Source organism: Hyla sarda, chromosome 1 (genome assembly GCF_029499605.1).
Source record: "Hyla sarda isolate aHylSar1 chromosome 1, aHylSar1.hap1, whole genome shotgun sequence".
Taxonomy (NCBI): Eukaryota; Metazoa; Chordata; class Amphibia; order Anura; family Hylidae; genus Hyla; species Hyla sarda.
The window spans coordinates 480,444,000-480,471,412 of NC_079189.1; the positions used below are offsets into that span (position 1 = coordinate 480,444,000).

A 27,413-nucleotide genomic window follows, 5' to 3' on the forward strand; every position below is an offset into this window, starting at 1 on the left:
TATTGATTAAAGCAAATAATATCTTGTTTTTTAAACCAGAGAATAAACCCAACATGCTGACTTTCCCATTGTGCAACTGTCCTGGTTAGCCAATAGGCAAACTTATGATATTTTCTAGGATTAAAATTAAAAGAAACAACAGTAGATATCTGTAATCTTATTATTCAATAAAATGACAACAACCATAGCAAATATTTACTTGGAAACAGATAATTGATGTTCAAGTGATGTCTTGCCTAAATAATACTTTTTAAGATGATTGCAATAAAGAAATAGGGCAAATAATTTGTAACTTTTTGTCAAATAGCTAAAAAATAACATAGATTTTGCATGATCTGAAAAAATGGGTGAGATTTATTACTACTGTCCTAAATTTAGAAGGCATTAAACTAAATCAGATAGCCAGAAGCTGTGTCAAATTTATCACAGTGGATTACACTGTATGAGGAAAAAGGCACATGTTGAGGATATGTTAGACACTTTACCTTTCACTATACCACTTTTTTGCTGCCCAACCATACAACAATATTTTGTACCAAAATAAAGGTTTGTAGCATTATTAAATCTGGTGCATTCTTCCAGCACTATTTAGCTTTGCATCTTTTTTAGACACTTCTCAAAAGTGTCTGGTCAGGCATGAAAGACACATAATAAATTTGGTGCAAGGCTTGTACACCTTTTTTTTTGCACAGTCGGGGCCAGGAAACTGGCACATTTTGCTTAGACTATGTCCCCCACAGTACTTATAACTGTAATCTCTGTATCAAACTCCTTTAAACAATATGTGATTTGCTTACTTAGTTGTGAATGTGTGCTTTTTGGGTTTGCCAAAGGGAATCATTCTAAGAGACCACCCCCCCCCACACACACCCATATAGAACATATACACATTCACTTTCATTTCCATTATAATCTTGTTATGTACACAGGAAATATCATCTACAAGGGCCCATTTACACTACATATTTTTAAAGCTGAATTCCGCTCCAGTATTCTGATGCAGGAAATAAATTTTTCTATGCTATGGAATTTCAGTGGCGGATGATCCCAGATCCCAAAAAAAAACATGTTCAATCTTGCGGTGGAATCCGCCCAGAAATGCATTGCTGTATGTTGGGACGGAGCATATTCGAGCGGTCCTAGTGCCAGCTTGTTCTGCCAGCTCCACCTTTAAAATCTCTGGGCGGAGATTCTGTAGTGTCACTATAAATGGTCTTAAATGTTTCATGCTTTGCATATTTTGTAAAATTACTTTGTAAATGAACATTATGAGTAGAACATAATTTTATACTTCTTACTACCATCAGATACACGCCAGGGCTTCTGCTTCTCTGAAGTTCTACAAACAATGTGTCAGATGTCATCCAGCAGTCGCAATCACGTCACTAAGTCTGAATGTTGCTGTAATGGAGGTAGAGGCTGGGGAAACCAATGTGAACTCTGCCCTCTGCCCCACACTGCTCAGTATAAAAAGCTTTGCCCACATGGTACTGGATACACAACAGATGGAAAAGGTAAGTGGCACACATGCCATAGGTTTGCCATCACTGCTCTAGAGAGAGTTCAGAGAAGAGCTACTAAACTAGTACATGGATTGCAAGACAAAACTTACCAGGAAAGGTTAAAGGACCTTAACATGTATAGCTTGGAAGAAAGAAGAGACAGAGGGGATATGATAGAGACTTATAAATACATGAAGGAAATCAACATTGTAAATGAGGAGAGCATATTTAAAAGAAGAAAAACTATCACAAGAGGACATAGTTTTAAATTAGAGGGGCAAAGGTTTAAAGTAATATCAGGAAGTATTACTTTACTGAGAGAGTAGTGGATGCATGGAATAGCCTTCCTGCAGAAGTGGTAGCTGCAAATATAGTGAAGGAGTTTAAACATGCATTGGATAGGCATAAGGCTATCCTTCATATAAGATAGGGCCAGGGACTATTGATAGGATTCAGATTATTGGGCAGACTAGATGGGCCAAATATTTCTTATCTGCCGACACATTCTATGTTTCTATGTTAGAAGCAGTATGGACTCCTGCCAGGCCGGGAGTAGACCAAACTCACTGTATTAATTGTGGCAGGGAACAGAAAAGCGCCGGCTAGTGGCCTTTTTTTTATATTACATTTTAAACATATTTATGTTGATAATCTTTAAAGCAAGTGAATGGGAAAGTGTCTGCTAATTACAGAAGGAACCCTATATTAAAAGTTTAATTGGTGACAGGTACTCTTTAAGCCAAAAAAAAAAAAGAAATCCATTCCAAGGAAAAGAGCAGGAGAGGTTAACTGAAGGATCACTGCATGTTTCCTCTGTACTGAACACAAAGATGAGGGTAGAAAATAGGAAAATATTGTTTTAAACAAAAGGCTGTACTTAAGCATAAACCCTTCACCACTCACTTATAACATGGTTTAGATTCACTATTACAGATCTCACTATTTATGATAGGAAAATATAACAGTGCATGTGATGGTGCAATTTTTTCAGTCAAAATGACAGACACCTCTGCAGAATCCAACACACATTTTAAGTAAATGGGGTTCTTCGGGTGCAAGGGCCCATTGTGTAAGGGATCCAGTAGAGAAATTGACTTCCATTTTTGCAGATGTGAGCAGATCTCATATTACACACATTTTTTTTTTTTTTTTTTATTCTTTTGTAATCCTTTTACTGTTATTAACATGGACTATAGGTCACTCAACATAGCCTTATAGAGAGTCTGGTTTATACAATACCTATTTGCTCTGCAACTGGTATGAACTGTTTAAAAAACTAATGGGAACCATTGATCATTTGTGAATGGAGTGGCAGTTAACCATCCATGCTCCATTTAGCTCTGTTGAATACACCACTTGGTTGTCTCTTTTTTACATGATGAGAACTGTTGGTGCAGGAAATTTTGAGGCATCATTCATTTAACACTTTTGGAGTATGTTGCCAGTATATTGGCAAATATGGCATATGCTGCAGTGTATGTGCAGTTCCTATTGAACTGCTCATAGCCTTCTAGTGAACGGTAAAAGGGAAAATATGTAGTAGACTGCAATTTATAATTCTCAAAAAATATATTACTTGAGGAACAGATTGAACAAAGTGAAATGGTGCATCATAAGTATGCTTTGGTAAACATTGGTATTTACCAATTCTATTTACAATTTATTTAACATGTACTATTTCTCATTTAGTATTCTACACCTCTAAAGCACAAGTAATTAAAAATTTCAAAAAGATAGTTTAAAAAAAATTTAATAAACATTTTATAATTGATTAGCCTTTCCTGTAAATTAAATCAGCTGCAACTAAATTAAAATAATACTTGCTTGAAGGTCATCTGCACATGAACATGTTAATTCTCTTGTTTTATGTATGTTGTTATTCAGTAAAACATTAATCTGAATAAGCGCTATAATATATAATACTATAATAGTAATCTACTGAATGCATTCTCTCTTTAATATAATATATTCTATTTGTACAGATATTGACGAATGCAAAGTGATGCCAAACCTGTGTCGTAATGGGCAATGTGTCAACAACATTGGTTCTTTTAGATGCTTTTGTAATTTTGGATACACACCTGACATCGGGGGCACTTCATGTGTGGGTAAGACACGCCTGGGATTGTAAATAAGGCTTTAATTCAAATATTACAAAGCAATATAACATCTCCACTAACATATATCATACATATTAAAAGTCATATTCTGGGAGGAACAAATAAAGTACATTGATTTATACCATGTGTAAGACTTTTGGAAGTGGTAGATGATTTGAGAATTCATGCCTAAATCATAGACTACCATCTCCCACCCTCAAGAACTGCATTAGGCATAATACAGTATCAGCTTTGCACAGCATTTCTTTAAAAAAAAAAACAACAAAAATTAATTTTAATTCATGCATTCTTACTTTTTTTCTATGTGATTAAGTAAAGTTAAAAACTAATTTTTGTACTGTTTTTTACCACCTAAAACCTAACAGTTCAAGAAAAAATGATATACATAGGGAAAATCCCTTTCTGTTTAAAAATAATCCCTTTAATAGTGTAAAAAATAAAAACTGTTGTTGCCATCTAATCAGCACAAGCAAATCACTGGTTATTAGGTGCAAGAATTGTATAAAGTAGACAGTGGTTATGTGTTTTTTGGATATACATTTTTTTACTATGCTTTTTACTATTTTTATAGATCTGGATGAGTGCTCACAGTCCCCCAAACCATGTAATTTTATCTGTAAGAACACAGAAGGCAGCTACCAGTGTTCCTGTCCTCGAGGATATATTCTGCAAGAAGATGGAAAAACTTGTAAAGGTTAGTGAAAACGAGACCACCCTAATCAGGGCTGCCAAATCAACAGGGCTAATGGTGCAAACGAGTAAAATAATAATGGTATCACATATAACATCATCATGTAACATGCCACTGGAGGTTTCTTGTATCAGGCACAGTTAAACTTATCCTAAAACAGCAGCAGTATACACATTCTGGGAAAGGAAACTGAGCTTTGTATGCAATTCAAATTGGCTTAGTCATTGTGCCAGTGTCAGGCATGTTCACAAAGAGTATTTTGGCCAGTAAAGTAAAAATACTAATCAAAATACTGACCAAAATTGCTTCATCAATATTCACCCCCCAGCCTGTCCCCTTCTGTGACTTGAGAGACATGAGAGAAACCCACCCAAAGCCCCCTCTCCCCAGGGCTTCTCAGGTTACGGAAGGGGACAAGCTGGGGAGTGAATACTGATAAGCCAGGAGAGCTGGGTAAGCCGTCTCCCCGCCTCCATTGCACACTGGAGCACAATGGCAATGAGATTGTAACAGGCAGATCTCAGGAAACATCTTACCTAAATATGTAAGTAACCCTTCTTTTTACAGCTATTCACCCACACTATAACCCAGTATATTAGGTTTAGCTTGGGTGAAATAGCTGTAAGATCCTCTCTATGGGAGATTATCCCTTATCCCATATTTATGCTGCCAGAACCTTGGGCAGCATCAAATACATAAAGGTTCCCTCATTTCTGACAAATCACTGAACTCCAGTTTGTGGTCCAATCTAAACACACATGAAGAGCTTGCTAAGCTGATTATTAGGTGCACTGGTGACCTGCCTCAGCCAATGGTTTGTAAATCAGTGGGGACCTAGTGAGTGTTGGCCCATCAATGGCAAGGGATTGGGCAGGAGTGATGTTACTTTTAACCCAGCCTGAACACCTAAATAAGACACCACCAGATAACCCATTTACAGCTTTTTATCTTTTGAGTAGTGGGTCTTCATTCCAAGTTTTGATATAAAGCCCAATGGTTTCTTACTCTGCTTACAATGGGAGTATGTATTCTCAATGAGAAAAATATCAAATAGGTCAAAGATTATTCTTGAATGGCAGTAAGCACTACAAAATTTAACAATAGCCTGCACTCCATTTGCATTTCTATAGAACCTGCCTATTACCAAATATCACGCCCCCTCCCATAGAAATGAATGGAGGGGTGTCACGTGACATCACGTCCCCAGTCCCGGAAACCTGGAAGTTTCCGAAACTGGAGACGCAGCTCCTGCATAGAATGCGGGTGCTGCAGGGAGATTGCGGGAGGTCCTTTGGATAGGGGATAAAATGTTTTTGCCCGGAATACCCCTTTAACCAATATATTATTGCACTCCACAAACATCTCCACATCCATTTCTATAGTCTTTAAGAGGAAATACTTTCAGTGTTTGAATGTAGAACATCTGCAACATTTCAAGACTTGAGCATGAGTGCACCTGCTTAAAGAAGGAAAATGGCTTAACGGAGACATTTCTATTTATTCTAGATCTTGATGAATGTCAAACCAAACAGCATAACTGCCAGTTTCTTTGTGTCAACAACATTGGAAGTTTCAGCTGTAAATGTCCTCCGGGCTTTACCCAACATCACACAGCGTGCATTGGTGAGAACTTACTAACGTATAAGTACAACACTAAACATCTGCGCAAGAAACTAGACATGTTCTATGTCAACATTAAAAGGAGATCTTTATTTTAACTTGTCATTATATTATATGTATCCATTGCTGTCTGGCTTGAATTTATTTCCTTTTACACTGTAAAATTAGTTTGGCCAAACATAAATCTGTTTCCATTTTCTTGCCTGACCCTGTAAGCTGCCAAATAACTGTATTGGAACCAGTGAAGTCACCGCCCCATTAATATTCATGAGATTCATTCAGGTCAGAGCAGATACATACAGTGGTGTATTTTGAAAGTTCTCTTACTTCTTGCCACTATGAATTCATCACTTTTTTTTAATCAGAGTACTGTAAAAGGATTCTCAGGAATAGGTCAATAATGTGTTTTTAGTTATTATTTTTTTTTCCTTTCGGAGAGATATGCTAAAACTTTGTAATATAAGATCTGCTTCCATCTCAGGCTCTGAAGCTGTCCTGTATTTCACAATATCCTGAGGGTCAGGAATAAAACTTGTGGGAAGTGAAAATTGCCAGATAATGTCCCCCACACTTTCAAGCTGCAATCGCCAGCAACATTTTTCAGAAAAGGGCCATGCATAAGACTTCACACCTCATCCATATGTGTAATGCATTGCTGTTGCTCAGTAATACATTGCAAAGAAATATGAGCATGTTGGAAGAAATTTATCAAAATGGTGAAAATGAAAAGTGGAGCCCATTTTGAAAATGAAGGACTCATTTTGGCTGCTATGGACCAATACCCACACTTTTCCATTTCACTAGTTTTGTTGAATCTACCCTGGTTCTGTCTAATTTTTAGAGATGTACTAGATAAGACAACCCTAATGATGAAAAGATGAAGTCCCCATAGACATTTATAGCCCCATCATGTATTTCACAATTGAGTAATGTGGCTAATAAAGATAGCCTCAGCAAACCTCTGAACCTGTGCTTGCATTGTTAAAGTGCTCCTGTAATGTTTCATATGTCACACAGACATGTAAAAATGTTTCATTGGTCAGGGTGTTCAGACCTCCCCAAGATTAGAATAAAAGCATGTGCACTTCACTCCCCAGTTCACTGTGACCTCTGTCCAGTTGCAGGAGATGGGCTCCATTATAAGTCCATGGGTCTCCTGAACTGGATAGAGATCGCAGCAAGCTGGGGAGTGAAGTGTTTGCCTGGCTCATGCTAGCGATTGGTGGAAGCCCGAACACCCTCACCCGACCTTTCAAAAGGTTTTGCATGTCTATGTAACATTTCAAAAGATTTTTTCAAATAACAGTGATACTTTAAGCTAGTCATTGCAATGTCAATACCCTCAGGTACTGTAAAGACATGAGTACCTCTATTTTTCTAGCTAACTTTCTTGTGATTCTATCATGAAAAACATATCTTGTCTTAACCATATACCTTGATGCATTTCATTTGGGGCTTACTACATCAATGGGCGCATGATCCCATCATCCATGTATTCTAGTTAATGTTTATTTTACAATATGTTTTTACAGATAACAATGAATGTGGATTGCAATCTAACTTATGTGGACCTAAAGGGATGTGCCAAAATACCCCTGGCAGCTTCACTTGTGAATGCCAACGAGGATTCTCCCTGGATTCAACTGGCTTAAATTGTGATGGTATGCCTTGCTTTGGATAGTTACAGTTATATTCTTTTATAGATGTTCACAGTTACTATCTCCCCTTTGAAAACCCCATTCACATGTGTTGTACTGTACACTTGTGAAAAGAGCTGCAAGAAAAGTGACAACACAAAGCTAGACTCCTAGAAAGCACCATTTTAAAGACCTCACATATTTATAGTAATTTTTCTATACATTTGCACATAAGCATCAGCAGAGGTAGAGCTGATAGAACACTTGACATTGGTTTGATATTTGTTCCCCTAATATGTAGTTTTGTACAACTTAGTACTGATATGACCTTGGTATTCTCCTGATGTCTGCAGATGTTGATGAGTGTGATGGAAATCATAGATGCCAGCATGGATGTCAGAATATAGCTGGTGGATACCGCTGTGGCTGTCCGCAGGGCTTCGTTCAGCATTACCAGTGGAACCAGTGTGTTGGTAAGCTTTCTACTAATTCAAAATTGCATGGATATTCTACCAACATTTTATATAGGGTCAATTTGGCAATAACATCATGTCGTCAATTCTCCCAAGCCTTTTTGTTCCTTTTCTTTCCTCAATTCAGAGGCAAAGTCTGAGATAGACTAGTTGCTAGGGACAAAAATATAATCAAAAATAGTTCCTCTCCATGACACCATTACATGGGCTGTAGAATATTATCCTATCCAACTCTTATAATGCTGCTGACCCACAGACAGAGACAGGAGGAGTTTATCTTCTTCAAATCGATCCAAGTAAAACAATACAATTTGTACTTGAGGATTTTATCTAATATAAAAGTTTCATGAATGTTCACCACATATTTTCTCCCACAGATGAGAATGAATGTTCTACTCCAAGCACATGCGGATCTGCTTCATGTTACAATACACTGGGCAGCTACAAATGTGCTTGTCCACCAGGATTCTCGTTCGATCAGTTTTCATCTTCCTGTCATGATGTAAATGAGTGTTCATCAGGCAATCCTTGTAACTACGGCTGTTCCAATACGGACGGAGGCTATCTCTGTGGATGTCCTGCTGGATACTACAGAGTTGGTCAAGGGTGAGTTGCCAGTTGTGGGGGAGACAGTAGTTTTGGCCACTTACCTTGGACATAAATAGGTAGGGTGCGGTGGGGGAGCAGGGTTAAGGCATCTTAAAAATTTTTTTCCCCTCAGTCTCCTGCTTCTGCTATTTTAAGGGAGTTGCTCGAGAATTAAAGTCTAGTGTAGAAGCAAATCCCCATAGCAAACCTATCCTGCTCTGGACAGTTCCTGACATGGACAGAGGTATCAGCAGAGAGCATTGTGGTCAAACTGGAAAGAACTAAAAACTTCCTTTAGAGCATAAAGAGGCTGATAAGTACTGAAAGGATTACGATGTTTAAATAGAAGTAATTTACAAATATTTTGGCGTGGTGTGCGGGCTCAAGTGTGTCCTTCATATAAGGATATACTGGCTAATGTCTCAATTTTACATCAGTTTTAAGGGTTAGCTAATGTCATTGTTTACATTAACCACAGTTGTGAAACCACATTGTGATCCATAGGTGCAGGTCCTCCACTCCAACATAGGTGCACCACTGCACTTGGAGTTGAGCACCTCCTTAGATCACATCAATGTAAGTGTTAATTTCCAAATATGTATAACGTTCTGGCACCAGTTGATTTCAAAACTTTTTTTCCCGGAGTACCTCTTCAGCTAGTGGTTATTTACTGACTAAAATAGCCTTACAATAAAGTAAAAGCAAGTGCTATTTCCTGCAGCATAAAAGAGTAAACATACCAAAAGGCACATATTTCAGTAGAAAGGGGGATGAAAAAACAATATCAGTCATACACTGACTGAAGTATTTTTTTCTTGCAGACACTGTGTGTCCGGATTGGCATTTAACAGAGGCCAGTATTTATCTGCTAACAGAGAGGAAAGTGAGGAAAATGCTCTGTCCCCAGAAACGTGTTATGAATGTAAAATAAATGGCTATCCAAAGAAAACTGGAAGGGCAAAGAGAAGTTCAAAGGACACTGATACTGCAGTGGTAAGAGCAAATTACCTGGTAATATGTATTCAGAATATGTGCAACTATTACATAGTACTATTGTAATGTGACTATAAATGTAGACCTCCTGGATTGCTACAGATTTGACATTAGGTTAAGGATTTAAAGTTTTTCAAGCTTAAAGTTTCACTGTAAAAAAAAAATTGGCATGTTATGCAGACATGTCAGAAGTTGTGATTGATCAGGGTCTCAGCACTTCAATCCGTCACTTTGCAGATGATGGGTTCCACAGACTATAATGATAATGGAGCCTGTCTTCTGCAAGAAGTGCCAAGCAGGGAAGTGAAGCACGCTGCTGTGGGCTTCACCCATTTTTATCTAGCAAAAGGTGGGGGACTCTGAACTGACAGTTTCAATTACTGTATGTATTTTTTATCATTAACTTAAAAAAAAAAATTGTTTAATATAAGAATGGTATATTTATTATTTTTCAAGGGCAGGTTGTTTTTAAATAAAACTTTATAAAAAAAGATATATATTTTCGTGCCACTAGGGGGCTTGAGGCAGTGATCATTTGAATGATTTCATATTTCTTCGGAATCACATTATTGCAAAACATTATTGCTTGTCCATGTCATACTAGCAGGCAACCTATTAGGCTATGCTTATGGATTCTGTACAGGGAGATACTTGAAACTCTTAGGCTCATGGATGCCTTGGTAATACATTGGGCCTGCCATTGGGCTTCAAGAGGGGGACCATTTTTCCTGTCAAAATGATAATGCAGCAGCACAGGCAAAGGTAATATAAAAAAATGGCTAGGGAGCAAACCTTACTGGACTGAATCCAAATGGGAGGGGAATTAGCATTGCTTTTACCTTTTATTTAATTTTTTTTTTTTTTACAAGTCCCCTTCACATGAAGCTCCCCCCCCCCCCCTCTTGACAGCACGCAGGGCAGATCAGTCATAAGTTGCGAAGTCTTGCACAGACCAATGCACAAGGCACAATTCCTTACAATCACCAATCACCACAAGCTTCATGCAATATGCCAGTTTTCATCATAATAAAAGTTTGGTTGTATATGAAGTCAAAAAATATGTATAGAAAGGCTCAATCTGCACTGTTACCAAAGTTAGACTGAGCTAGCCAACTCAACACCTATGCCCAGGGTGTAAAAACAGAGGAAGAAATATACAAGTATGTTGGCGCTTCAAGTCTGAAATATTCAGACTCACCTAAAATATACAGTCAGGTCCATAAATATTAGGACATCAACACAATTCTAAAATTTTTGGCTCTATACATCACCACAATGGATTTGAAATGAAACAAACAAGATGTGCTTATCCAGACTGTCAGCTTTAACTCCTTAACGACGCAGGACATTTACGTCCTATACATAACCGCGAGCAGATTGATTCTCAGGAACATCAGAGCGATGTTAGGGTCATGCGCGGCAGGTCCCAGCTGCTTATAGCAGCAAGGGACCCACCGGTAATGGCCGACATCCGTGATCGCGCGGATGTCCGCCATTAACCCCTCAGATGCCGTGATCAATACAGATCACAGCATCTGCAGAAGTGTGGCACTTAATGTGGATGATTGGATCGCCCGCAGCGCTGCCGCAATGATCCGATCATCTGTAATGGCGGACGGAGGTCCCCACACCTGCCTCCGTCTGTCTCCCGGCGTCTTCTGCTCTGGTCTGAGATCGAGCAGACCAGAGCAGAAGATGTAAAGTTTTATGTATGCAAATGTGGTATCAAAAAAATTACAGATCATGGCGCAAAAAATGAGCCCTCATACCGCCACTTATACGGAAAAATTAAAAAGTTATAGGTCAGCAAAATAGAGGGATTTTAAAAGCACTAATTTGGTTAAAAAGTTTGTGATTTTTTTAAGCGGTATAATAATAGAAAAGTATATAATCAAGGGTATCATTTTAATCGTATTGACCCACAGAATAAAGAAAACATGCCTATTTTACTGTAAAGTGTACAGCATGAAAAAGAAACCTTCCAAAATTAGCAAAATTGCAGTTTTCTGATGAATTTTCCCACACAAATAGTATTTTTTTGGTTGCACCATACATTTTATGGTAAAATTAGTGATGTCATTACAAAGGACAACTGGTTGCGCAAAAAACAAGCCCTCATACTAATTTGTGGATGATAATATAAAAGAGTTATGATTTTTAGAAGGCAAGGAGGAATAAACGAAAACGTAAAAATGGGCTGATTTCTTAAGGGGTTAATTTGAGGGTATTTACATCCAAATCTGGGGAACGGTGTAGGAATTACAATCAGTGTCACATCAGTATCAGTGAAGCAAGCCATCATTAGGCTGACCCCTTTATTCACTTTCTGAAGACAAAACTGAAGGGAAATGCCCAAAGAACAAACATGAACTGAAGACAGTTTCAGTAGAGGCCTGGCAGAGCATGAATAAGGGGGTCCGCCCCTGAAACGTTGTGCCATGACTGGTGGAACTACTGTTTATGCTGTCTAATTCTGCTGCTAAATATGCTGCTATTCAGTCTTTTAAGACGATTTGAAGTGCAATATGAATAAAATGAAAAAAGAAAAATAAATCCGGAAGAAGTTTCCAAAGAAATCGTGAGTTATGATTCAATCTTTTACTCACTTTCATTGATTCATTTGGCGTGCGGTCAGCATTTGTTTGCCCTACACATGTGTTTGAATCAAGTCAATCACCTGACCTGAAACCGATTTTGTAATTCCTACACCGTTCACCTGATTTGGATGTAAATACCCTCAAATTAAAGCTGACAATCTGCAGTTAAAGGTTATCCAGGAAAAAAACTTTATTTTATATATCAACCGGCTCCAGAAAGTTAAACAGATTTGTAAATTACTTCTATTAAAAAATCTTAATCCTTTCAGTACTTATGAGCTTCTGAAGTTAAGGTTATTCTTTTCTGTCTAAGTGCTCTCTGATGACACCTGTCTCGGGAACCGCCAGTTTAGAAGAGGTTTGCTATGGGGATTTGCTTCTAAACTGGGTGGTTCCCGAGACAGGTGTCATCAGAGAGCACTTAGACAGAAAAGAACAACCTTAACTTCAGAAAGGAATAAGATTTTTTTAATAGAAGTAATTTACAAATCTGTTTAACTTTCTGGAGCCAGTTGATATATAAAAAAAAAAGTTTTTTCCTGGAATACCCCTTTAAAGCACATCTTGTTCATTTCATTCCAAATCCATTGTGGTGGTGTATAGAGCCAAAAATGTTAGAATTGTGTAGATGTCCCAATATTTATGGACCTGACTGTATATAATATTTACTGATAAAACCAGAACAATGTCTAGTGAGTCACAGGGCCCTCGTGAGTTCACTAAAATAAAACAGTAAAAACAACATATAATATACCACTTATTGAATTCACTACTTAAAGGGGTATTCCGGACAAAAACATCTTATCCCCTATCCAAAGGATAGGGGATAAGATGTCTGATCGCGGGGGGCCCGCTGCGGGTGCTGAATCTCCAATTTCGAAAACCTCCGGGTTTCCGGGACTGGGGACATGACGTCACGCCACGCCCCCTCAATTCATGTCTATGGGAGGGGGCGTGACATGGCAGTATGCAGTGGAGATGAGGCAGGGAGTCCCTCTGAGTCACTTGCACAAATTGCACAATGCATGCTCACTTGCTTGCGTAGTAACAGCCGAATTGTCACCATTCAGCAGCGGGATGACTTCTGAATCTCCACCTTATTGGACCCTTGCTACCGCCACAAAATAGGGGCCTTTTTTACACCCACTGAGAGGGAGGACAAAGGGACCTACTACAGAGGCATCCTATGTAGTCAGTTGGCCGATGCCTATCAGCGCCATCGTCCATCCTCTCGCAGGTCTGAATCGGGGGCCCCCTGTGCTCACTGTCCACTTCCATGGCTGCTGGGGAGGGGTGGGGTTACAGGAGCAGTACCAGCTTCATCAGTAGCAGCCTGAGTCTACAGTCGCTGATGAGTAGCTTTCTTCACCCTCATAGTGAAGCAACTCATCAGCAGCAGGTACACCTGGAGCAGGACCTGAACCAGCAGGTGGTGGCATACCTTGAAATGCCCATGCCAACACACCTTGAAGATCCGTTGGACTTCTGTGCAGCCAAACTTGATTTGTGGCTGCAACTAGCAGAGTTTGCCCTTGAAAAGCTGTCCTGCCCGGCCAGTAGTGTGCCATCTGAACGGGTGTTTAGTGTGGCGGAGGCCATAGTCACCCCAAGGATAACTCATCTGTCCACGAAAAATGGGGAGAGACTGACCTTTGTGAAGATGAATCAGGCATGAATCAGTCAGGATTTCCAACCACCTGATGCATCAGAGTAGATTGACCATGGTGTCACGCCAACACTTCACAAATATGGATAGTGCCAAACAGATTTAAGGTGCTGCTCCCCAGTTACAAACATTCCTCTGCATCAGACCTTTTTTCACCCACCTTCGTTACTGGGTACTGGTGTAGCCACCCACCGGACCACTCTCAGGACTCATGATGCTGCTGCCACCTCCAGGCTGTCTAATTCAGCCACTATATGGTCTCTTCTCATGCTTCAGCCAGCTCCAGGCTGTTTCATTCAGCCACTACATACTTTTTTCATGCTTCAGCCACCTCCAGGCTGTGCGAGTCATCCAATACATGGTTTACTGGTGCTTCAGCCAGATCCAGTCTGTGTCATTCAGCAACTACATGGTTTAGTGATGCTGCTGGGCCTAGGACATTACCTATATATGTTTATGGTAGCACTAGGTACCAGAAATCTTCAATGGAAATGTCAAAATGCATCTTTTATTCTTAGAGATTGTGAGGCCCTATTGTCTTCTCATCTGCCGCCAACTCCAGGCTGGTTCATTCATACACTATATGGTCTCTTCATGCCGCCACAAACTCCAGGCTGTACCATTCAGCCATTATATGGTCTCCTCATGCTTCAGCCACCTCCAGGCTGTTCCATTCAGACACTATATGGTTTCCCCCTGCTGCCAGAAACTCCAGGCAGTCATTCAGCCACTATAAGGTCTCATACTGAGGCCACCTCCAGGCTGTCTCTTCAGCCACTATATGGTCTCTTTTCATGCTTCAGCCAACTCCAGGCTGTGCCATTAAGCCACTATATGTTCTCCTCTTACTGATGCCACCTCCAGGCTCTGTTATTGGGCTGCCATGGGACATGTGATTTGGTCCTTTGTACCCACACGCTGGGGCCCGGGACACTAAAACTTGGGAGTTAAAATTTCAAAATCCTCAATTTCAAGTTAAAAATCTTAAATTTCAATGGTCTCCTCATGCTTCTGCCAACTTCAGGCAGTGCCATTCAGACACTATATGGTTTACTCATACTGCTGGGCCAGAATTGCAAAATTCATCTTTTAATCTTAGGGATTGTGAAGCCCTAGTGTCTATTCATGCTGTTTCTAGCTCCAGGCTGTGTCAGTTAGAAACTATATGGTCTCCTCATGCTTCAGCCAACTCCAGGCTGTGCCATTAAGACACTACATGGTCTCTATTCATGCTTCAGCCAACTCCAGGCTGTGCCATTCAGACACTATATGGTCTCCTCATGCTTCAGCCACCTCCAGGTTGTGTAATTTCCTACAATACTGTGTATTGTAGGAAACATGTGGGTATCCATGAGCTACTACCAGACCAGTAATAAAAGGAATATTGCCAAGGACTAGGAGAAAGTTGGAACTGTGGATACTGACCACCAGCTATTGGAATTGACTGACTATCCCAGGTGGTAGATTTACCATTTTGAAGTTCCTCAGTTCCAGTAGGCTGTAAGTCGCTCATTCTTTGTTGTGGCTCTTCAGTTGCAGAATTAACTTGTATCATGTTTTCCTGTTCCTTCGATGAGCTAATGTCACTGGAACACCCAATACTCATTGTCGAATCAAAATTTTCAAAAGTTCGCTCTTCTCTATCAGATATCCCCATAAATCACCCCATTTTACAAACTGCACACCTTAAAGTAGTCAGAATGATATTAAACACGTTTATTAACCCTTTAGGCGTTTCACAGAAATAAAAGTAAAGTAGAGGTGAAATTGAAAAAAAAAAATTTTCATTTTAACCCATTTTTTCTGTAACACAGTAGGTGTTGACAAAGAAATAAAACTCAAGATTTATTCCCTGAATTCTGACATACTTAGAAAGATCCCAAATGTGGCCTTTGTGTGCTACATGGGCATCCTTTTAGTTTAGGATATTTTATTGGCATCATACAAAATTACAGGGGCCTTGGGGTGCAAAAAATAGTTTTTGGGATACAAGTTGACACTTTCATTGGTAACATAGTAACATAGTCCATTAGGTTGAAAAAAGACCAGAGTCCATCAAGTTCAACCTATAACCCTAATGAGTCCCTACTGAGTAGATCCAGAGGAAGGCAAAAAACCCTCATACCAGAGGTAAAAATGCCTTCCCGACTCCAAATATGGCAGTCAGAATGAATCCCTGGATCAACGTTCTGTCCCTATAAATCTAGTATACATAACCAGTGATGTAATTACGGAAAATGTGCCAGTCCTGGAGAACAGTCCCTGTTACTATAGAGTCCCGGAATATTAAAAATAGGGGTCTGTCTATAACATTACTTAATTCCTTTAGAACACAGGGGGTGAATGCCATCTGGACCTGGCGATTTGTCTGTTTTGATTTTTTGTAGGCGGCACTGTACTTCTTCCTGGGTTAGGCTGGGTTCACACTACGTTTTTCAACTACGGTTCCCGCATACGTTTTCTATCAAAAAACGTATGGGAAAAAAACGGATGGAACAGTATGGGAAAAAGTAAAACGTATGCGTTTTTAAACAGTATACTGTTTTTAAAAGTGCATACTGTTCCATCCGTTTTTATAGAAAAAAAACATACGTTTTTTTGAAAATGTTGTCCCTTTTTAATGGGAGGGGTCTTGGGTGGGGACTTTAGGATTTAAATGCGCATGTGCAAAGTAAAAACGTATACGTTTTTACCGCATGGAACCGTATACATGTCCGTTTCCTATTGACGTCCATGTTAAAAAAAACTTATGCGGTTGCAGTACGGTTTTTAAACCGGAGTCAAAACCGTGGTTGACCACGATTTTGTCTCCTGTTTAAAAACCGTACTGCAACCGCATACGTTTTTTTTAACATGGACGTCAATGGGAAACGCACATGTATACGGTTCCATATGGGAAAAACTTATACATTTTTACTTTGCACATGCGCAAAGTAATTTGAATCCTAAAGTCCCCACCCAAGACCCCTCCCATTAAAAATGGACAAAATTTTCAAGAACGTATGGGTTTTTTTTCTATAAAAACTGACGGAACTGTATGCACTTTTAAAAACAGTATACTGTTTAAAAACGCATACGGTTTACTTTTTCCCATACTGTTCCATCCGTTTTTTTTCCGTACGGTTTTTGATAGAAAACGTATGCGGGAACCGTAGTTGAAAAACGTAGTGTGAACCCAGCCTTAGACAGGTGACCTGTACTGGGGAGTTTACCTTATCACACTGTATTTCACCTGGCATTTAATTTTCCTCGGTGAACACAGTGGAGAAGAATTTGCTTAATATATATGCTTTTTCCTGATCCCCGTTTATAATTTATTCCTCATCATTTTTTAAGGGGCCCACAATTTCATTTTTGACCTTTTTGCTATTTATATAGTTAAAGAACATTTTGGGGTTAGTTTTACTCTCTTTGGCAATGAGTCTTTCTGTCTCTATTTTTGCGGCTTTTATCTGTTTTTTACATATTTTACAATTTTCTCTATAGCTTTTTAACTCCTTGGGGACGGAGGGCGTATGCATACGCCCTCATGTCCAGTCACCTAAGGACGGAGGGCGTATCCATATGCCCTCTGCATTTCCGATCACCGCCGCTCTGCCCACCGATCGGGCAGAGCGGGGGGAACACGAGCGGCGAGGGGGGAGTAGGGCCCGAATTACCCGGACCGGCGGAGGCAGCGGAGTCGGCATCCTGGAGCAGCGGCGACAGCAGGAGGAGCGGCGGCCGGAAAGTGCGGCGTGGAGAAGGCTGCAGTGAAGATCGCGGTAAGTGATCTTCTCTGTGGCTTTCTGAAAGCTGCAAAACTACAACTCCCAGCATGCCCAGACAGCCAAAGGCTGTCTGGGCATGCTGGGAGTTGTAGTTTTGCAACATCTGGAGGGTCACAGTTTGCAGACCACTGTGTAGTGGTTTCTAAACTGTGGTCCTCCAGATGTTGCAAAACTACAACTTTCAGCATGCACTGAGGTGGCACAGTTTGGAGAACACTATACAGTGGTCTCTAAACTGTAGCCCTCCAGATGTTGCAAAACTACAATTCCCAGCATGGCCAGACAGTCAGGGATGCTGGGCATGTAGTTCTGCAATATCTGGCCCTTCATATGTTGCCGAACTACAACTCCCAGCATGCCTGGACAGTCAGGGCATGCTTGGAGTTGTAGTTTTGCCACATCTGGAGGGCTACAGTTTGGAGACCACTACTTAGCGGTCTCCAACCTGTTCTTCCCCAGTTGTTGCATAACTACAACTCCTAGCATGCCCAGACTGTCCAGGCATGCTGGGAGTTGTAGTTATATAGCCAAAAACAAAGAGACCCACAATACTAATATTATTTCAAAAAGTATAACAATCTTTATTAGACAATAAAAAACAGTTTTAAAAAATTAGAAAAAGGCAGAGGATGACCTTACGCAGGAGACAACAGGTGCCAGTGGACCTGGTATGGGTAATGTAGGTATTCAGTCAAGAGTATACATAATATAAGGCTGGCGTAGCTGCATGTTTACAATATTGTAACAATAGATATAATATCTAACATACATTGAGGTAACATAGGAAGCAGCAATGCAATACAACAGACATAAATAGTAAATACCTAAAAAAGACTACCTGTCATATACCCAAAGGCCAGGAGCACCAAGCACCAACACCCCAACGCACGTTTCGCGTATGGGCTTCGTCAGGGGGCGCCCCCTGACGAAGCCCATACGCGAAACGTGCGTTGGGGTGTTGGTGCTTGGTGCTCCTGGCCTTTGGGTATATGACAGGTAGTCTTTTTTAGGTATTTCCTATTTATGTCTGTTGTATTGCATTGCTGCTTCCTATGTTACCTCAATGTATGTTAGATATTATATCTATTGTTACGATATTGTAAACATGCAGCTACGCCAGCCTTATATTATGTATACTCTTGACTGAATACCTACATTACCCATACCAGGTCCACTGGCACCTGTTGTCTCCTGCGTAAGGTCATCCTCTGCCTTTTTCTAATTTTTTTAAACTGTTTTTTATTGTCTAATAAAGATTGTTATACTTTTTGAAATAATATTAGTATTGTGGGTCTCTTTGTTTTTGGCTTTATATTGGTACCCCCGGGACCTACATACGGCACGTATTGTTTTGCCGTTTTTGTTGTTTGGCTAAATTGAGTTGTAGTTATGCAACACATGAAGGGCCAGATATTGCAGAACTACACGCCCAGCATCTCTGACTGTCTGGCCATGCTGGGAATTGTAGTTTTGCAACAGCTGTAGGCACACTGGTTGGGAAACACTGAGCTAGAGTCTGTTTCCTAACTCAGTGATTCCAACCCGTGTGCCTCCAACTGTTTCAAAACTACAACTCCTAGAATGCACTGACAGACCGTACATGCTGGGAGTTGTAGTTTTGCAACAGCTGGAAGCACATTGGTTGGAATCACTGAGCTAGAGTCTGTTTTCTAACTCAGTGGTTCCCCACCAGTGTGCCTACTGCTGTTGTAAAACTACAACTCCCAGCATGTACGGTCTGTAAGTACATTCTGGGAGTTGTCATTTTGCCACAGCTGAATGTTTGGGGTGCCCCCCCCCCATGTGAATGTACAGGGTACATTCACACAAGCGGGTTTACAGTAGGTTTCCTTCTAGAAGTTTGAGCTGCGGCAAATTTTCTGCCGCAGCTCAAACTCCCAGTGGAAAACTTACTGTGAACACCTGCCTGTGTAAATGTACCCTAAAAACACTACACTACATTAACAAATAATAAAAAGTAAAACACTACATATACACCCCCTTACACGTCTCCCCCCCCCCCCCCCCCAATAAAAATGAAAGACCTCATACGGAAGTGTTTCCTAAACAGAGCCTCCAGCTGTTGCAAAACCACAACTCCCTGTATTGCCGACATAGACTGTCTTGGCAGGCTGGTAGTCTTGCAACAGCTGGAGGCACCCTGTTTGTTAAACACTGCTGTAGGGTTTTACTGTAGGTAACCGGGTCCGCCCCTATTGCAAATTCCATATTTAGGCCTCAAATGTGCATGGCGCTCTCTCACTTCAAGGCAACAGTTTAGGGCCACATGTGGGGTATTTCTGTACTCGGTAGAAATTGCACTACAAATTTTGGGGCGATTTTTCTCCTTTTACCCCTAATGAAAAGGTAAAGTTGGGGCTACACCAGCATGTTAGTGTAAAAAAAATTAAAAATTTTTACACTAACATGCTGGTGTTGCCCCATACTTTTCATTTTCACAAGAGGTAAAAGGGGAAAATGACCCCCAAAATTTGTAACACAATTTCTTCTGAGTACGGAAATACCCCATATGTGTAAAATGCTATGCGGACGAACTACATGGCTCAGAAGTGAGAGAGCCATGTACATTTGAGGCCTAAATTGGTGATTTGCACAGGGATGGCTGATCGGTTACAGCGGTTCTGAAATGAACGCAAAAAAAAAAACACCCACATGTGACCCCATTTTGGAAACTACACCCCTCACGGAACGTAACAAGGGGTATAGTGAGCCTTTACACCCTTCAGGTCTTTGACAAATTTTCGTTAAACTTGGACATGAAAATAAAAATAAAAAAATGTTTCCCTGAAATGCTGGCGTTACCCCAAATTTTTCATTTTCACAAGGGGTAATAGGAAAAAGCCCCCCAAAAATTGTAACCCCATTTCTTCTGAGTATATAAATACCCCATAGGTGGAAGTAAAGTGCTCTGCGGGTGAACTACAATGCTCAGAAGAGAAGGAGCGCCATTGGGCTTTTTGAGAGAGAATTAGGCTGGAATTGAAGACTATGTGTGTTTACAAAGCCCCCATGGTGCCAGAACAGTGGACCCCCTCCACATGTGACCCCATTTTTGAAACTACACCCCTCACGGAATGTAACAAGGGGTACATTGAGCATTTACGCCCCACAGGTGTCTGACAGATTTTTTTGAACAGTCGTCCGTAAAAATGAAACATGCCAGTGGGGTATTAATGCTCAGTGCACCCCTTATTAAGTTCTGTGAGATGTGTAGTTTCCAAAATAGTATGCCATGTGTTTTTTTTTTTTTTACTGTTCTGGCATCATGGGGGCTTCCTAAATGCGACATGCCCCCAAAACCATTTCAGCAAAATTCGCTCTCCAAAAGCCCAATGTTGCTCCTTCCCTTCTGAGCCCACAGAGCACTTTACATACACATATGAGGTATTTCCTTACTTGAGAGAAATGGGGTTACAAATTTTGTGGGGCATTTTCTCCTATTACTCCTTGTGAAAATGAAAAGTTTTGGGTAACACCAGTATTTCAGTGTTAAAAATCTAATTTTTCATTTTTTCGTCACCTGTGGGGTGTTAAGGCTCACTGTACCCCTTGTTACGTGCCTTGAGGGGCGTAGTTTCCAAAATAGTATGCCATGTGGGTATTTTGTGCTGTTCTGGCACCATAGAGGCTTCCTAAATGTGACATGCCTCCCAAAAACCATTTCAGCTAAATTTTCCTAAAGCCAAATGTGACTCCTCTTCTGAGCATTGTAGTTCGCCCGCAGAGCATTTTACGCCCTAACATGGGGTATTTCCATACTCAGAAGAGATGGGGTTACAAATTTTGGGGGCATTTTCTCCCATTACCCGTTGTAAAAATGGTAAATTTGGGGAAAAAACAGCACTTTAGTGAAAAAATTTTTTTTCATTTACACATCCGACTTTAATGAAAAGTCGTCAAACACCTGTGAGGTTTTAAGGCTCACTGGACTCCTTGTTACGTGCCTTGAGGGGTGTAGTTTCCAAAATAGTATGCCAGGTGGGTTTTCTTTGCTGTTCTGGCACCATAGGGGCTTCCTAAATGTGACATGCCCCTCAAAAACCATTTCAGAAAAATTCACTCTCCAAAATCCCATTGTTGCTCCTTCCCTTCTGTGCCCTCTACTGCGCCCTCCGACACTTGACATACACATATGAGATATTTCCTTACTCGAGAGAAATTGGGTTACAAATTTTGGGGGGATTTTTCTCCTATTACCCCCTCGTAAAAATTCAAAAACCTGGTCTACAAGAACATGCGAGAGTAAAAATTAAGATTTTGAATTTTCTCCTTCACTTTGCTGCTATTCCTGTGAAACACCTAAAGGGTTAACAAACTTTCTGAATGTCATTTTTAATACTTTGAGGGGTGCAGTTTTTATAATGGGGTCATTTATGGGGTATTTCTAATATGAAGGCCCTTCAAATCCACTTCAAAACAGAAAATTTTGTGAAAAATTGGAAAATTGCTGCTGAACTTTGAAGCCCTCTGATGTCTTCCAAAAGTAAAAACATGTCAACTTTATGATGCAAACATAAAGTAGACATAATGTATTTGTAAATCAATATATCATTTATTTGGAATGTCTCTTTTCCTTATAAGCAGAGAGCTTCAAAGTTAGAAAAATGCAAAATTTTCAATTTTTTCATCAAATTTTGGAATTTTTCACCAAGAAATGATGCAAGTATCGACAAAAATTTACCACTTACATGAAGTAGAGTATGTCACGAAAAAACAAACTCGGAATCAGAATGAAAAGTAAAAGCATCCCAGAGTTATTAATGCTTAAAGTGACAGTGGTCAGAATTGCAAAACATGCTCCCGTCCTTAGGGTTATAATGGGCTCCGTCCCCAAGGAGTTAATGCTTCTTCACTGCTGTCCTGTTTTAGTATTTTAAATGCTTTATTTTTGCCCTTTATTGCCCCTTTAATGTTTTTATTCATCCATATTGGTTTTCTTCTATTTCTGACCTTTTTATTCCCATAAGGTATTTATTTATTACAGTGATAATTTAAGATATCTTTAAAAGTCTCCCATTTAGTATCAGTATTCTTGTTTTTGAGGACATTATCCCATTTTATATGGTTAAGGGCTTCTCTGAGCTGATCAAACTTTTCCTTCCTAAAGTTCATTGTTTTTGTGGCCCCTCGAGAGTTTCCCTTATTGAAAAATAAGTTATAATGTATTATATTATGATCACTATTTCCTAGGTGTCTTTTTACCTGCACATTAGTTACTCTGTCAGGTCTGTTGGTTAATATTAAGTCTAGTAGGGCGCTCCCTCTGGTCGGGCTCTGCACCATTTGGGACAGATAATTGTCTTTAGTTATAGTCAGAAACCTGTTTCCTTTATGAGATTCACAGGTCTCAGTCTCCCAGTTTATATCAGGATAGTTAAAGTCCCCCATGATTATCACATCATTTTGATTTGCTGCTTTGTTTATTTGCCTCAGTAATTGATCTTCTGCCTCTTCCATTATGTTTGGTGGCTTATAACAAACCCCTACTATTTTTTTTTTAATCTCCATATATTTCTACCCATAATGACTCCACATTGTCGTCTCCCTCCCATATATCCTTCCTCCCATATATCCTCCCGCAGTGCGGTCTTCAGACTTGATTTCACATACAGACAAACTCCTCCCCCTTTCCATTTTGTCCGATCCTTCCTGAATAGACTATAACCCTGTATGTTGACCGCCCAGTCACAGCTATCATCCAACCATATACCATATTTAAAAAAAATCATGTTTGTAAGTCACCGTATTCTGTGAGCTTTTTATTTTTTCACTGAAGCAATTGTGTAAGGACTCTTTTTTTGCAGCACATGTTGATGTATTTAGGGGGACTATTTTTGGGGGTGTATTACATACATATTTAATTTATTATATTTTCTTTTTTTTATTATTTCTTTTTTTTCACAATAATTTTTTTTCAAATGTTCTATATTTTTTTCACTTTTTCACACTTTTTTTTACTATTATACACATAATTCAATGGAGTACACATCTGTACTCAGTCGAACTATGCCTACGTCTGTCAGTACTGACAGGCATAGTATAGATCAGTCCCTACCTTAGGTAGGGACTAATCGCTTATGTTGCCATGACAATGGAGGCCTCCGGTTGCCACTCTGCTTTCACTTTGCAGAGCGCCGATCGGTGACAGAGGGAGCTCCCTCCCTCTGTAACCCTAATAGACGAGGCGGGTGGCCTCCTCCGATGGTGCCCCCCCCCCTCACACCCGATCCCTTTACACAATGAAGCGACTAAGGAGAGGGGGAGGAGGAGACCCCCTCCAGATCCCTGCTATTGGTCCGTCAGTACATTTACCACAATAAATCACTCATATATTTTTCATTGAATGGTAGGACACTTCTGGTTTTACATGTTCTATTATCAGGGTAAAAAAAATATAATAAACCACAATAAAATAGTTTAGATACAAAAATGTAAAGATATTCTGTATGTATGTGTCACGCAATGTTTTATGTTATGGTTTGCTATTACAGAAAGAAGATGTAAGTTTGAAGAGTCTAGACATGGAAGAGCCACTGAAAATAACATTCAATATCTCAGAATTAAACAAGAAGAAACACATACTGGAAATCATGCCAGCAATTCAGCCTCTTAATAACCATGTGCGCTACGTTATCTCCAATGGCAATAGCACTGTCTTCCGCATAAATCAGAAAGATGGTCTCAGTTACCTCCACATAGCTCAGAGGAACATTTTACCAGGAACTTACACACTGGACATAACCAGCATTCCCCTTTACAAGAAAAGTGACTTTACTAAACTGGAAGAAAAACACGATGAAAACTACCTCTTAGGTGAACTTGGGGAGACTCTCAAAATGAAACTACAAATAGACATCTCTTAACCTCAAGCACAAATGCAAATTCCAGCCAGTTTTATCACGTCCACCATTTTATTTATCTATCTGAGCATGTTCTCTTTTTGAAAGCTTTAAGGAGTCAGTGACCAATCTTAACGGACCACTTTTTTGTATTGCACCTGCACAATGACTTTTTTTGGACATATCATATAGAAATGACAGTTTTACATTGCAATATTATAAGACATGCCATTTATGGTTATATTGAAATATAGCCTCAAATTATTACGGCGGCTCAAGTTAAAATATCTTTGACCCAAGGTCTTCTGCCAGTACCAAAGAACTGAATAGAAATATATATCGTATTAGAATTTTTGGGTGAAAATCTCATTTCAGATTTCTAATGTTAAATTTACCAAGTTAAAATGTAAACCTGTTTTATCAAAATCAGAGTTTATTCAACATTTTTAATTTTTTATTGTTTTCAAATAATGTTATAATGAAAAAAGAGTGGACACATTGCATTGATCTTGGCAAATCAGGACATCATTTATTGGGCACAAAAACTTGGATCATGCAGTATATGCTGATATTGTGTTCTTTTGTTTTGTTTTATATCCCAGTGACTATAACAGACTCTCTGAGTGATGCCAAAAAAATCTGACTCAGGGATCTGGAAAAGAAACTTAAAAACATTCAAATATTGGGGAAAAAAAAGTTTTTCATAATACATAGAAAAGGCCTGGGCATTCTTTTGAATGGTTTTTAAAATAGGGTATAGTCTCTGTTCACACTACTGTCATGTCTTGTGTTTCAAACAGACCCCAATAAATCTTAAAATGGATTCCATTTACTTAAAGCCAGTTTCTAGAAGGACTGTAGTGGCAACAGAGTCTAGACCAACCAATGGACACAAAGAACAATGTCAATAGCTTATGCACACTGAGGTTATTATTCTGGTAATTGTCTGCAACTTTTTGAGGATATTTTGCTGTTCTCCATAGTAGAATGTTAATGTATATTTATTTGCTGCAGTAATATATAGGATACATAGTGAAAATTAATTTAAACAATCACAGAGCCTTTGTTGTTTGTTCATCTACTTTGTCATAATTGAGCCATTTTCTACACAGTTATGAACTACTCTGGGTTTTTTACCCTGTGATGCTGCAGAACAGCAAATAGGCCTATTGAATGTTTGATGGATTTTTTTTAAGTCTAATAGAAACTTTTTAAATACCACACCATCAAGCCCTGGATATCTTTCATACCAGCTTTGTAACATGTATAGGGCTAGTTTATAGTAAGGGTAAAGGTGGCAATGGGCAAGGTGCCTCAACAACTTAAAGGCCTCCACTATGCTAGATACTCCCAGCAGCCAGATATTAGAGTTTCATTATAATAAATTCTATAATGTAGCTATCTAAACTAAACAGCACTGGCATTGTATGAGCTGCACACATACATCAATAACCCCACAAAGGTATCTGAAAGTAGAGGTTTACTTAAGGGGGCGTCACTTCAGTTAATTAAACCGGAGGTTAATGTTGAGTCGATGCTACAGGATAGCACAAAGATAGAAGGGGGCATCTACTAAATATTTTGCCCATGGGTTCCACCATCCTTGAAATAGCCTTGAACACATGTATTACACTTGTCTTATATGGTTTTATTCTTCATCTGCTGTAGTAAAATGAAAGCTTCATCATAACTTTTTCTGACATTTTATTCACATATGTACTGTATTTCTCCAGATGTCTCATAATGTTCTGTACAACATGGTGCTCTATTATCTATTTACTGTAGGCATTGTAACTGTAAGGTGGAAGTACTTAAGAACCACAACCACCAGCAGACAAGAAAATAAGTTCTAATATATTTAAACTGTATACAATTCCTTTTTCCACTATATGGTAAGACTTGTTGATAAACTATTTGAATATTAAATATTGTTAAAAACTTTCTCTAATGGGTATATGAATATGGTTTTCTTCAGACAACTGGGCCCATAACTGGTAATGCAATAGAATGAATCAGAGCTAATTAATTCCTATTAAGATGCAGTTTGTTACAAACCTGTATAGGCCAAAGATATTTTAAAAACTATATTTTAATAACAACCAAATCAGTGTTTGACAAGTGCTGATATGTAAAGCATTTGATGCTTTTTGTAGTCCATTCAGTGTGTATCTGGTTGACATCTGTTTTCTTACAATAAACATATTTTGGGGTATATCCTGTGTTTTCTTTTAGAAATAAAAGTGTTCGTTTTGCAAATACTATACAAAAGTGTAGCTTTAAAACAGAGCATTTCATACATTCTACAGTCCAGTGCTTCAAAATTATTCTGTGATGACTGCCAGAACCCATAAGGTTAATGATTTCTAGCCCTGTTATTTGTTTTGGTTGCTGGGGTGACACCTCTGTGCTCCTGGGTGTGGTTAAGTTTGCTGAGCCAATTAGAGTCCTCTTGGTTGCAGCTCAGGCATACATAATGAGGCCCTTTTCAGTCATTCTCTGCTTGTGATAGTTCTTAGTAACTTACCTAGCTATCTCTGTGCACTCATTCCCTGCCCAGACGTGACATTTTCACAACTACTGCATCAGTTTTGTTGTTAGATATGGACCTTATGACAGCTCTTGTTGGTCATATGCAGAACCTAACTCGGTTGGTCCAGGATTTAAAAGAAAAAAGGTTGCAGACCTCAAGGTATATACTTACTATATGTGGAATGGATCACTGGGTTTTTAATAAAAGTATATAGTGGTTAAATTGGGATATATGTGTAATGGAATAGAATGTGCAGACTAGTTGTATAGATAACCAAAAAATGTTTATTGATTAATTAGTTACATAAATGGTCTTAGCAGGGCCCTTGCTAGAGACCAGTATTGAAAAACAAAATAGTATTAAAAC

At 39.3% G+C, this 27,413-nt stretch overlaps 1 protein-coding gene across 1 annotated transcript in view; it reads left to right on the forward strand.

Annotated features, from left to right (window-relative positions):
- The window catches only part of FBN2 (fibrillin 2), a 230,049-nt gene extending 203,246 nt beyond the window's left edge, over window positions 1-26,803 (forward strand). The window contains exons 57-65 of the mRNA XM_056537296.1: window positions 1,308-1,514; window positions 3,485-3,610; window positions 4,194-4,316; window positions 5,820-5,936; window positions 7,466-7,594; window positions 7,924-8,043; window positions 8,421-8,649; window positions 9,453-9,624; window positions 24,170-26,803. Of these exons, the coding sequence (XP_056393271.1) occupies window positions 1,308-1,514; window positions 3,485-3,610; window positions 4,194-4,316; window positions 5,820-5,936; window positions 7,466-7,594; window positions 7,924-8,043; window positions 8,421-8,649; window positions 9,453-9,624; window positions 24,170-24,541 (1,595 nt within the window). The 3' untranslated portion in view covers window positions 24,542-26,803. The remainder of the gene's footprint in view (window positions 1-1,307; window positions 1,515-3,484; window positions 3,611-4,193; window positions 4,317-5,819; window positions 5,937-7,465; window positions 7,595-7,923; window positions 8,044-8,420; window positions 8,650-9,452; window positions 9,625-24,169) is intronic.
- The last annotated feature ends 610 nt before the right edge of the window (window positions 26,804-27,413 follow it).